This window comes from Prionailurus viverrinus, chromosome E3 (assembly GCF_022837055.1).
Source record: "Prionailurus viverrinus isolate Anna chromosome E3, UM_Priviv_1.0, whole genome shotgun sequence".
NCBI classification, from domain to species: domain Eukaryota; kingdom Metazoa; phylum Chordata; class Mammalia; order Carnivora; family Felidae; genus Prionailurus; species Prionailurus viverrinus.
In genome coordinates this window covers 4,937,640-4,951,606 of record NC_062576.1, presented here as the reverse complement: position 1 = coordinate 4,951,606, position 13,967 = coordinate 4,937,640, and the positions used below count along the sequence as shown (strand labels likewise).

The 13,967-nt window shown below is 45.5% G+C and overlaps 1 protein-coding gene across 1 annotated transcript in view; it reads left to right on the top strand.

Annotated features, from left to right (window-relative positions):
• The first annotated feature begins 9,680 nt into the window (after positions 1–9,680).
• LOC125153954 (zinc finger protein 268-like) overlaps positions 9,681–13,967 on the top strand; it is a 35,060-nt gene continuing 30,773 nt past the window's right edge. Inside the window, exons 1-2 of the mRNA XM_047837494.1 lie at positions 9,681–9,828; positions 10,379–10,424. Of these exons, the coding sequence (XP_047693450.1) occupies positions 9,785–9,828; positions 10,379–10,424 (90 nt within the window). The 5' untranslated portion in view covers positions 9,681–9,784. The remainder of the gene's footprint in view (positions 9,829–10,378; positions 10,425–13,967) is intronic.

Here is a 13,967-nt window from a genome sequence, read left to right as displayed (position 1 = left end):
GTGCCCCTTGCAACTTTCTCTTTTCGTTTAACAACGTACCAGGACATTTCTTTCCTACTGGACAGACCTACCTCACTCATTTTAACTGCTCCGTCATAGCATTTCACTTAATGGGTGTACCATAGTTTATGTACCTATATCTCCAACAATGGGTATTCGGTTGTTTCCAGCTTCTCCTGATTACAAACAATGCTGCAATGTAGGTTCTCGTACATATTTCCGTGCAGTTCTGTAGATGTTCAATTGTCTGTTTGAGAAAAAGTACTAGAGGTGATGTTGCTAGGTCAAAAGGCATGTATGTTTGAAACTCTGGATATAACTAAATTGCCACCAAGAAAGGCTAAGCAGTCCCATGGTATATTCTTCTCCCAGTGCAGTGAGAAAGTGCTGCTGGTCCATGGCCTCGCCAACACGGGGCATCCGCAATCATTTTCATCTTTGTTCTAAATTTTACAGAGGTGAGTGGCTTGCATTTTTCTATTTCTTTTAAACATGTGAATAGGTTATTAAAAGAAACAACTCATGGCCTTTGCTAAGGTATTTCTGGGCCTGTGGCTATAAACTATCCCCACTCACCCCAAGTTGACAGCCTCCCTATTTTCTGGAATGACAAGATATCTCAGGTTTGCCTTCCAATTTTCCTATCCCAACCCTGTAATCAATTCTCCAAGGAGCCAGGATTCCTTTAGTGCGAAGTGATATTTAGGGACCACAATTTGGTGCTGGGGTGCTCAATGCTACTAGGCTGATTTTTTTCCTCTAAGGAAAAAAAAAAAAATTCCAGCTTAGAATTCTATATCCAGCCATGGTATTCTAGTGATGAGGACAAATGATATTTTTAGATATGCAAGAATTCAGAAAATTGACCATCTTCTGACCACTCTTAGGAGGCGTGTCACAGAATGAAAGAGTCAACCAAGAAAGAGGAAGGTTTGGGATGCAGGAAATAGTGAAGCCAGTCCAGGAGAAGGAGCTGTCAGGGACAACAGCTATGCATCTGTCCAATTTGAGCATGAGGATGGACGGCTTCAGGAAGTAGGTCTCTGTGAAATGGGGGAGACCAGCAGAGTCGGAAATATGCCCGAGAAGTTGCACATGGAAGAGCACAGCTGTGGATGAAAACCAGGCCAGAAGGGAAGAAGGGTCCTCGGCTGGAAAAGCCAGCATGGAGCATCACAGGCCTTGAAGTAAACTCTGCAGGCAAGATTTGCGGCGGGGAGGAACCAGGGTCTTGTTTCCACCTGGAGACACACGCTGAATGCTGATGCTACATCTTCCCATAACTGGCAGCCGCAGAGGCCACTGTGAGGCTCCGTGCAATTTTTGCTTTGTAATTTGTTTTTCAGTTTTGAAGTTATGTCTTTATTTATACCCGACTACCCTGGACATACATATTGAGGTTCTTGTCATATTGTTCCATAAGCTTAATTTGTGTCATGCTTTGATTGGTAAATTTGTCTACTTTTTCTTGGCATTAGATTTCTTCATATTTTGGTAACTTACTTTGCAGGCAGTCTCATCTTGAGGAGGAGGGTTTTTATTTGTTGGTTTCTTTGGCCAGTGTTTGAGTTCCAGTCTCTCTCTCTCTCCTTGTCCAGGAGTCTACCATTTGTTGGTTATCTCCATGGTAACCAAGAAATGTGCTAACAGTGCCCTGAGCTACTGCTCCATGATGATACCAGGCATGCCGCAGACCCAGGAAAGGAGGCACACGCAGCTGGGCCGGACTCCCGGTCAGGAAGCTGGCTCTCAGTCCTCTTCGCCCACCTCCCTAGGCCCTCAGCTCCCTGTAACCCACAGTCCCCAGCAGCAGGTGGGCAGCCCTGGTTCCCAGCTCTGTTTCACCCAGTGAACCTGCCTGGGGTCCCTTTCTCATAAGGGCTTTCCCCCAGAGCTGAGCCTCCAATGCCTCCTGCTCACTCCCAAACCCATGAGTCCATGAGGCCTTTTCTCTCACCACGCACACTGTTTCTGCTCATTTTTTGGTTCAAAGAGATGTCTGCCCCGCTTTCTGAGCCTGGCTCTGTCTTTTTCATTACCTGTTGACAAATTTTATCTTTCGTCGTTATGCGACCAAAACAAGGAGTGTGGTGAATGCAAATTTGCTGTGCTGTCTCACCCAGATCGATAACACTTTTATTACTTCCCCTTAACTTTATTCCCTTTATCCTCCCTCATTGTCCACTCTGTATCCATTCTTTCCTTCCTTTGCTCTAAAAGAACCTCTACACTGCTGGGCGAGGCAACATGCCCCAATGACACTTCCCAGCCTCCTTTGTATACAGAAGTGGCCAGTTAAAAGGTAAGGAAAAGATAATTACGTGGGGCTTCCAGGAAAGTTCTTTAAAAGGGCCTGACTCAGCTGGAAGGCGTACCTTTTTGCCCTTTGATTCTCCTTTTCTTGTACCTGAAATGCCGACGTGATGGGTAGAGCTCAGCTGTCATCTTGAGACAATGAGGTCACTTTGAGGGTGGCAGCCACATGCTGAGAATGGCTGAGCAGAAAAGCAGCAAGTACCTGGGGTCTCCAAGAGCGAGATCAAGGTGGGCTCAGCAGTGGAGACATAGCCAAGGTTCTGCCCCAGGAACTTTCCAGTTGGGATGACCAGCAGCTGCAGCTGCCAGAGTAATTTCTCAATACACCCTCTGTATTCGCATTATTCCCTGAAGATTCAAAGTTCCAGGTGGGAGGAAGCATGTGATTGGCTGAGCTTGGGTCAGGGGCGTTTTCCAGCTGCCAGGAGGTTGAGAATCCCTGGCCCCTTTGGCATCTATAGTGGGACATAGGCACTGCCTCCTACTGAGACCCACACAAAGGATTCCTCCCCGGAGAGTCCAAAAACGATGGGTAACATCCGCTGTGCCCCTGCAGTAACTGATTCACCAGGACGTCTTTGGCCAGGATCCCTCCCCTTGACCAGGTGAGCTGTGGCTCTTTTCTACTCACTACCAGGGTGGATGCAAATGAGAACACAGGGATGGACTCCCGTCTTGGCAGGCATCCTGCCTTTCCAGGCTTTTCTTAATTCTCCATTGTCTGGTCTCTCTCGTGCAAATCCTGGGGAAGCTCTTTTCTTGGATCCTGGCTCGTGGCACTCTGGGCTTTATCTCCATCTCATCTTGCCATCTGTCCCTAGCTCCCATCCCAAACCTAGCCCTTTACAATAGCCAATGCACACAGGCCCGGCCATGGTGTTCATTCAAGGACTTCCTTTCCAAATGGTCAGCCCATTCTTAGAAGGTCTGGGCCAGGTGTCACCCACTTAGTCAGGTGACAACAGTCCTAGCAGCAGCCATGCCTTCCTGAATCACTGTGCCAAGATGCTGATCCTTGTGTCCTGTCCCCTTTAGGTTCTTTCCAGGTAGAGATGGCAACATGAAGGACAGGTGACAAAAATGTGAATTTGCTTTATTTCCACTTTTTTTTTAATGTTTATTTATTTTGAGAGACAGAGAGAGCATAAGCTGGGGAGGAGCAGAGAGAGGAGAGAGAGGATGCCAAGCAGATTCTGAGCTGTCAGCACAGAGCCCAACATGGGGCTGGATCCCACAAACTGAGATCATGACCCGAGCCGAAATCAAGAGTTGGAAGCTTAACTGACTGAGCTACCCAGGTGCCTCTATTTCCAAGTGTTATGCTCATTTATGGATCTGGTGCTGGGCATTGGACGGCCTACAAAAAACCCAAAAAAACAAAAAACAAAACCAAACAAACAAAAGAGACACACAGTGCTTTTGCTGGCACAATATGCAAAGCATCAGGAAGATGTGCCCTCTTCTCCTCCGTCTGCCAAATCTTACCCAAGTGCATCTAACTGGAGGGCCTAATTTGATTCCAGAACCCTAGAAGCAAGGAAGCCTGGGAAATGCAGTAGTCAGCGTTCCAGCCCCAGCAGGCACACTTAGAAGGAAATGAGAACGGGTACCCATGCCCACTCACCATATCCTTAACCCCTGCCATCAACAGGGAACCCCACAGGAAGCTACTTGCACACACCAAGATTTGTGGGTTGTCACCGCCTGGTCCCAAGGTTGTAATGTGTCAGCCAGGCACAGATCGCAGATGAAGCTACCCACCAAAGATCAGCAAACACCGTGACTTCCATACACAGAAGGTGGTAACTAGATGGTTCTGGACGGTTTTTGCGGGTCATGTCAGGAGACTGCGGGTGCATCATTCCTGTATCTGACTTAGAGTGCCATCGGAGCATTAAGGAACCTTGGTGAACGGGGTCAGAACACATCTGTCCTTCTCCCGCTGGATGTTACTAACTACTTCACCCACAGAGGCCGTTCCTAATGATCTGGGATCCTCGCCGTAGAATCACAGGCATTTTTTTTTTTTTAATTGAGGTGAAATGGATGTCACATAAAAGTAACCATTTTGAAGTGTACAGATCAGTGGCACTTAGTACATTTCCAGTGTTGTACAACCAGTACCTCTGTCTAGTTCCCAAACATTTTTGTGTCTCCACAAACAGTCACTCCTGATATTCCCTCCCCTGAGCCCCATCCAAGGCTCTTGAGTTACTTATACACAGCAGTTTTCTGTTTTTGGCTTAAGCTCTCTTGGATTGGATTTCTGCACTTGTACCGGAAAGAGTCCTAAAATGGCAAAGCTCCAGCATAACCATCTGCTTGTCAGACAGGTCTTCTGCTCCCCTTACCTAATGTAGATTTCCCTGTTCCACCCTCTTAAGGCAACGCCCAGTTCTCACTTTCAAGGTTCTTAGCACAAATTACAGGATTACTTGTGTTCCTGGTTTAATGACGGTCTCCTCCGTGGGCCACTACCATCCAACAAGGTGGGGACAGCTTATTTTGTTCTTTTCCTCTGACTAGCACAGTGCCTGTAAAAAGAATTCGTGCAATAAACGTGCCTGGGGGAAAGCAAAGGGGGGGAAAGGCGACATCTAGACACAAAGACACCAGGTCTGGAATGGTCCCTAGCTAGTGACGATTCGCTATTGAGTTGGGGAGCCCCTCTGCCCCCCTTATCTTCCAAAGCCTGGTACCTCCTCAGCCCCAAAGAAGCAACTACAGACTGCCTTTTTGGAAACAGCTGCTGAGAAAAGGCAAAACAAAAGAGTGAGGAGGATACTAAAATACCGTTGATACAAATGCTTTTATTTGTTTGAAAACTTAATACATACTATACAAATTCAAACATATCACAAGGCTTTAGATTGGGGGGGGGAGGGGGAAAGGTTGATTCTTTTTCTCACACCTACTAGGAGTCACACCCACTTGCTGTTCCCTTGGTGAAAGGCACCTGCTGTTACTAATCTCTTGTGTCCCAGAGAAACTATATACATATTCAAATACATATATATCCCTACCTTCTTTTTAAACAAATGCTGGAATAACAGACAGGATACTTTTACCCTCTTAACCTTGTATCCTGAAGTCACTTTCTAATCAGTACAAGTGGATCTACCTCTTCATTTTAATGCCACATAGTTGCATTGTATGAATGTTACATTTATTCACTCAGCTCCCCTTGAATGGACATTTTAGATGCTCCCTCTTTTTTGCTACCACAACGAATGCAGGAAGGCATATATGCCCTTTGCACACGCCTGCTAGTATGATTAGTATGATAAATTCCTAGAATGGAATTTCTCTGTCAAAGGGTACATTGATTTTGAGTTTTGCAGAAGTCCTTATAACATTGGACCTCTGGTCAACAACACGGACCCCTTTTTCCCAACACAATCGTCAGCAGTATGTGTTAATCAAACCTCTTGATCTTTGGCAACCCGAAGGGTAAAACAGAATGCCCTTGTCTTAACTAAAAATTTTCAAAGAACCCGCGCAGAGAATATACTATAAAATGAACAATCATGAATCTTTCATCCATATCCAGACTTGGTGTTTTTCTTTATCGCTTCAAGAATTTTCATTTTGTTAGAAATAAATGTTACAGGTGCAGTAGAGCTCATCTATGTATTCCTGTGTACTTTCATTCTCTTTCTTCCCCCCGTGGAAGTGACTGTCATTAATTTGATGTTCACTGCTCCCATGCGTTAGAGTTACGCTGCATATTTATGTCTCAAAAACAATATTTTTGAATGTTTTAAAGCTGTATCTATTAGTCATCAAATTCTGTGCATACATAACTGTGTTTAAATTGTATATATCACTATACATAATATACCCCTATGAGTAAATATTATGTATTACAGTCATATATAATTAAACTGTGTACAGTATTCATCAAATTTATATATTGCAATTGATACAGAAAGAACATTAGATAAAGTTCAACTAGAATCAGAAGGGGGCTGTCTTAACCTTGTAAGGGTTATATAGCAAAAATGTATACAAACATTATATTTAATGAAAAAAACATTAGATGGATTTCTTTTAAAATTAGAAACATATGTGCTCACTATCCTCCTACCATTTAGCATAATACTGGAGTTTCCATGCAAGGAAAGAGGGGGGTGTAAGAATTACAATGGGATAAATTAAAAATGTTCTAATTCTCAGATAACATGACCATATACCTAGAAAAACATCAGAATCCATTGCTCACAGACTAGAACTTATAGAAAAGTTCATATAAGATCAACCTACAAATAACAACGGTGTTTCTCTACCAGCAATTTAAATACATGGTTGTATCATGCTTTTGGAGGGGACGACTTAATACTACAAAGATTTTCTCCTCCAAATTAATCCATAAATAATGCAACTTCAATAAAAATTTCAGTTGGGCTTTTTGAGGGCCTTGATAAATTTCTGTGGAAGAAGAAGAGTAAAGAGAGGTTCACTTACCCTACCAATGACAAGAAAGCACAAATTGTTTGGTAGATGAGGTTAGAGAAGCTGGGTTATAATACTGGATCCCTACTTCACATCAGATAAAGAGGTGGATACCTGATGCATTGAAGACCTAAAGACAAAGGTAAAACCACAATATTAGCAGAAGGAAATTTAGGTGAAATCTTTGGGACCTCAGGGTAGGAAAGGACTCAACAAAGCTCCAATATCATAGCCATGAGGCAAATAATTGATGAATCTGATCACTTCAAAATTTATAAATTTTGCACTATGCAGGACTCCAGAGATAAATAAATAGCTATCAGAGGAGGGAAATATTTGAAATGTCTAAAATTGATGAGGCACTATCATCTAAAATACTTGATGAACTCCTACAAATAATAAAAAAAAAAAGATAGCAACTTAATGGGAAAGTGGGAACTTTTAAGTTTATCCTGCTCAGAACCTATTTTGTGAATTGGTGTATGAACATATTTCCTAAGTCTGGAAATTCTTAGACAGCAATTTCTAATATTGCCTTTCTATCAGTCTCTCTATTTTCTTTTTCCAAATTCCTATTTGACTATGGGACTAAAACTGTATTTTGATCCACACCTCTCTCAACATACCAGAATTATCTCAAAGGAGATAACAGACCCAAATGTAAAACCATGAAGCTTTTGAGAAAACACACGGGAAATTTTATAAATGTTTCGTTAGGCAAAGAATTTTTTGAGATACATCAAGAACCATAAAAGAAAAGAAACCCCTATAAATAGACTTTATTAAAATCAAGAATTTCAAAAGACATTGTAAAGACAATGAAAAGACTGAAAGAAAATAATACAAATCACATACCTGATAAAGGGGTTGTATCCAGAAATACATTAAAAACTCTGAAAGTTCAATAGTAAGAAAACAACCCCGTTGTTTTTGTGTGTGTGTTTGAATGGGCAAAATATTTGGACATCACTAAAGTAGATATATGGGTGGGAATTGAGCACAAGAAAAGAAACTCAGCACCATCAATCTTAAGAAAATACAAATTAAAGCCATGATGGGATACTACTACACAATACACACCTATTTTAAATGACTGTAAATATCTAAACCATACCAAGTGTTGGCAAGCACAGGAAACTACTTAAACTCCCATTTACTGATGGTGGGAATGGAAAATAGTCAACCAGTTTGGAAGTTTCTTAAAATGTTACATATATATCTACCCTAGGCTCAGCTATTCAACTCCTAGGTATTTACCTAAGAGGAATGAACCTACCTAAATGTCCAGTAATAGGTGAATGGGTAAACAAATAATGGTTTGTTCATGCAATGGACCCCTTGGCAATAAAAAGGAATAGAGTATTGATGCAGTCAACAACAGTGATGGTTCTCAAAATAGTTATATTGGCCTAAAGAAGCCATTCAAAAAGGAACGAAATACGCTTTATATAAAAGTCTAAAATTCTAGAACATGCAAACTCGTCTACAGTGACAGAAAGCGTATCAGTGATTGCCTGGAAGTTGCGGGGCGGGGCGGGGGGGGGTGGCAGGGAGAAGTGGGAGACAGGGATTATAAAGGAGCATGTGAAAACTTTGGGGGGCACAATATGTTAATTATCTTGATTGTGGTGATGGAGTTATGGGTATATTCATACACCAAAACTTATCCAATTGTAAACTTCATACATGTTCAATTCACTCTACATCGCTTATTACCCCAATAAAACTGTGCCTCTGTTATCTCAACACAAGAGCTACCTCCTGGCTTTTGTGCTGAGAATCAGATGAGTGGAAACCCTTAAAACAGCTGCTGACCCTTTAGTGGTAAGTTCTCACGAAGCATCGTTTCTTGCGGTTGTAACAGACACAATGGCTCAGAAGAGAGTTACAAGAAAGCTATTTATTTCCTATAAGCAGGAAATGTTACCTCCTACGTGAGGTAGGAAAACAGTACAGGAATCAAATGCCTTGCAATTAAAAGTAAATTTTGTTACTTAGTTTTCCTGGATATTTAAAAAAATTCTAATAAAAGAAATGTTTACCTTAAAAAATGCAAGTAGTCAAAAAATCCACTTGATAGCCAAACCAATTCTAATTTCAGGTGTTGACTACTGATGCTTGCTTGATAATTTTCTAAATTCTCTAAAATTCTTATTTTGTGATGGTTTAGATCTTTTGGAGAATCCTGGGAGAGTTCCCAGGTGTGTGTGTGAGAAAGAACCAAGCATCCTTCTGCTGGAGACGATATTACTGTTTCACATTAATAATTGAGAACTTACATTTCCTAAGCGGAGCTCCGTAAACCAAATTTCTGCAACCCCAAAGAAAACTTCCCGCGGACTAATACGGTTTTCGCTTAGGGACTTTGGTGGGATGAATGACGTTCTCTAATTGGTTGAAGCTTTCACCCGCTACGCCCCCTGGTGCTTCGGGGATTGGCTGGCGCAGGGGGCTGCTCCCTCAGGATTGGCTAAATCTGGCTTTCCACGCTCCCTACTCTCTCGCGATTGGCTGAAACTCGCTTTCCGCGTCTCATGATGCTCCCTTGGGATGGGCTAAGTCAGTGACATTCTTCCCGCCTTCACCCGGCTGCCCTCCTGTTTCCTTCCTCTTTGTGCTCACGATGCAGCCCCTGGGGATGTGTGGGGTGGGGTGGATGCTTTTCTTCTGGTTCTGAATTTCTGCCCTTTATAGGGTCCTCAGGACTCCCCTGGGAAGGGCCCCTCACAATTACCGAACCTTTGGGCCGAGACCCAGCTTATTTCATGAATGTGGAGAAGCAGCTTTATCAGGATGGAGGGAGAGAGGGGTCCCTGGGAGTGATCCCAGTGGATTTCCTCCTGGAGTGCCCGCATTTTCCTCTCCTCCTTGAAGATGAGAGAGGGCGAGGGATGCAAATCCAACTGTCTCTAACAGTTTCTGTTCTCATGGCTTAGGTGGAAGAGGAGGGAAGAAAGAAGACGTCACCACTGATGGGCTGTTTCCTTGCCTGACTCAGTTGGCGTGTCCATTCTGGATGGCTGCCTTTCCTCATGGCCTCTTGGATGGCTCTCCCATAAGGTTTGGTGGCAGCACGGGGGAACAAATACTTTTGTGAGTGGTGTTAATCTGGCCTTATGGTTAAGAGCTAAGTCTGAGAAAATGGTTGTGGTTCAGATCTCAACTCCAACATGTACTGATTTTATGACCTCTACAGGTGACTTAACCTCGAAAATTTTCAGTTTTTCCACATGTAGAGGGCTGCATAGCTACGTGGTAGGGTTGGTGTTGAGTTACAGGTGGGGAGAGCTTGGTACAATGTCTTAGACTTTGATTCGGTGACAAATGACTGGCCCTAAATTCTGCATAGCGGCACATGACAGGTGTCCATTTCTGTTCTTCATAAGACCTGTGATGTGTGTGGGGATCGGGGAACAGCAGACACCAGGCAGACCGGTCAGGAGGCTCTGCCTTCTTGAACCTGTGCCATCTGGAACACATAGCCTGACAGGTTGCTGCAGAACCTGGATGGAGAGAGTGTGAAGTATCACGGGGTCTGCATTAGTTCAGGCTGTTGTAACAAATTAGTGTAGACTGGATGGCTTAAACATCAAACGTTTATTTCCCACAGTTCTGGAGGCTGGAAGCCTGACATGTGCCAGCACGCTTGGATTCTGGTGAGAGCCCTCTTTTGGGTTGCAAACTGACTTCTGCTATTGTCACAACTAGCTCTCTGATCTCTTCTTTTAAATTTTTTTTTAACGTTTATTTACTTTTGAGACAGAGAGAGACAGAGCATGAACGGGGGAGGGGCAGAGAGAGGGAGACACAGAATCGGAAACAGGCTCCAGGCTCTGAGCTGTCAGCACAGAGCCCGACGCGGGGCTCGAACTCACGGACCGTGAGATCGTGACCGGAGCCGAAGTCGGCCGCTCAACCCACTGAGCCACCCAGGCGCCCCTCTGATCTCTTCTTATGAGGGCACCAATCCCATTCATGAGGGCTCCGCCCTCACAACCTAATTACCTCTCAAAGGCCCCACCTCCAAATGCCATCATCGGGGATTGGGTTTTCAACATGTGAATTTGGGAGGAACACACACATAACATAATACAGTTATTATTTTCTTACTCTTTGGTTTGTCTATAACCTTCCTTATTTCAAAGAAACTGGGGTGCCCCCCCACCACCATGGTGCATGTAACTACACTCACACAAGATGACAGTATACATTCAGATGGATTCCTTAGAAACACCTAAAAGCTACCAATGCCTAGAACAGCACCCTGTGCATGTACCCTGCTCACTGGCTTATTGGGTGAGAGCTCTGCCAGCCACTGCTGAATCAACTCCTTTGGTCCTTACAAGCCTCTGGTAAGAATGATCACCCCCATTTTACAGGTGAGGAAAGTGAGGCACAGAGAGCCACCCTAAGGTCTCAAGGTCTGGTAGGCTGGAGAATCGCGGTTTGGGCCCAGACACTGAGATTTTGTACACCTAGCTCCATCCCTCTGCATAACTGCTTCTCAGACACACTCTTAGAACACATTCGTGCAAATACACACAACCATGTTTTTATCTGCAGTCATAGTCCCACCAACACGATGTCATATAGCCAACTCTATTCCTAAACAGCAAGGTGGTGTCTTTCTTTTATCTCATGGCGTTAGGAAATTGCAGATCCCAGATTTCCAAGAGTTTGGGGACTTATGCACAGCTGGAATGGTCAAATCATTGGCTTGTGAAATCTCATAGCTGGAAACTCACTGCATGACCCATCCCATTGCTCTTTATGGGTGGAAGCACTGAAGTCTGGGCATTTGAAGGATCTCGATCAAAGTTATCCACAGCTAGGACTAGGCTGTCCCTGCTTGACGTCATCTTTGCAATGTGAGCTGACCCCCTTTTTGGGCAGGACTACTGTGCAGTGCTGCCTCGTGCCTTACAACCCCACAGATAAGTAATTATCTTTTCTTTGTGGGGGGAGAAAAATGTAGAGAAATCTGAAGTCATATATACTAAGTGGACCTTAGGTCCACTCCTCCAGAGACATCACTGTTACGAATTAATTGTGCAGACATCCTGACCTTCCCTATACTTTATATACAAATATAGAGGACACATAGTAGGTACTGTCATATTCCTATACGTCTTTTAATCGTGCAGATTTGAGGTAATGGTAATCAAGTACTAATAATCTCATAGTAAGCCCAAATTTTAAAATAATACAGATTTGTTAAATTGTAAATTGAACATTTACAGGAATTGTAGAATGGTAAAGCTGACATGCTTTGCCAGCATTTCAGGGTAGTGTCCCTTAAATTAATATTCAGATGTTAATTCCATTCTTAGACTCCTGTGAATGAACCATGTCCAGAATGTCTACACTGTTCTTTACTCTTTGTGGGTTCGTCTTTCTTTATTTAAAAAAACACAGGGGCACCTGGGTGGCTCAGTTGGTTAAGCGTCTGACTTTGGCCCAGGTGATGGTCTCCTGGTTCGTGAGTTCAAGCCCTACATTGGGCTCTCTGCTGTCAGCACAGAGCCTGCTTCAGATCCTCTGTCCTTCTCTCTCTCTCTGCCCCTCCCCTGCACTATCTTGCTCTGTCTCAAAAGTAAACATTAAAAAAAAAAAACCCACATATTTGTTTATATTCTCTACAGCACATAGGCACATTAAAAAAGGACCCTATCTTCTATCTTGGAATCTATCTATCTATCCATCTATCTATCCATGTATCTATCAGAGAGAGAATGTACGTGCACAGGGGAGAGGGGCAGAGGGGCAGAGGGAGAGAGAGAGAATCTCAAGCAGGCTTCACACTCAGCGCAGATCCCACAACCCTGGGATCCTGACCTGAGCTGAAATCAAAAGTTGAACACTCAACCCACTGAGCCACCCAGGCGCCCTGTATCTTCAACTATATTTTGATTCCAAAATGGATCACGAACATTGTTACACGTGAGTTATTTACCTTACATTATAGTTTTGAATGGCTACCACCTTCCCCAATGTATTTTTCATATTCATTGATTAGACACTTAAATTGTCTAAATTTATATTGCTTCCATTATTTTTCTAGTGCAACTAAATTGAACAAGATTCATATATATACATCATTGGAGGTTATTTCATTATTATCCAATTGCTTGGCTGGGCAATTGATTGCAAGGACTAATTTCGTTAAGATTTTCATCTGTATTCCCGAATCTCTCCCTTGTTTGGCGGCTTTGAGGCCCCTCACCTCCTGGCAGGAGAGGTCGCGGAGCTGGGGTTGGGGGGGGAAACATGGGGAACTGGGGGTGACGTGGGGGCGGAATGGGAGTGGGGCGATGTGGGGGAAGGAAGGATGCGGTGGGAGTTGGGTGACGTGGGGGAGGGGCAGAGCGGGAGTCAGGGTGACGTAGGAGCGGGGTGGGGAGGGAGTCCAGGTGTTGGGGGCGGGGAAAGGGGCGGGCCCGAGCAGGCCACGCCCCCACACGTGGGCGGAGTGTCCCGCGGGGTGGGCGGTGCGCGTGGCCGGGTCGGCGTCGTGCTTAGTGCGCAGGCGCGCCGCGTTTCTCCTCCGCGGAGCGTGCCGGCGGTCCCGGGCCCTACTCGGGTGCGGCGGCGCGAAGGCGGGCGGTGGGTCCGGGAGGTCCGGGAGGTCCGGACCGTGGTCCGCGCGGACGGCCTGAGGCTGCGGCGTGGGGCGTGGGGAGGGAGGCTTCGGGTTCGCTCGGGGCCCGCTCACGCCGCCCCTCCTCCCCCGCCACCCCGGCGGGGGCCGAGTGGACACCGAATGGGGGCGCCTCTGGAGGGCCCCGAGCGAACGCGCAGGAAGTGCGGCGTTTTGGGGGGAAGCCGCGCTCGCCGCGGGGTCTCCGTCCTCGTAGGCGCCGAGGCGGCTCGACCGCTTCTCGGAGGTAGGACGGGGACCGGGTGTCGCGCGCTGCCCGCCGTGCACCCGTCGGACCCAAATGTATTGTGGTCACACACACGCGCACACGCGCGCGCGCCCCGCGGCGGTGTGCATCCCGGGGCTCCTTTCGTGTCTCCCTGGGTCCGTAGAATATGGGTCCCCGGGGAGCCGCGGGGGTCCTGCCGGCCGGGGGCCGAGGGTGCTCCCCAAATCTGCGCTGTCCGGGGGCTGAGGGCGCTTCGCGGCGGCCCGCCTGCCTTTGTCCTCAGCCCCCTGCTTTGCGCTCCGTGACAGGCGCTGTGTGTTCTCGGGGAGGCGG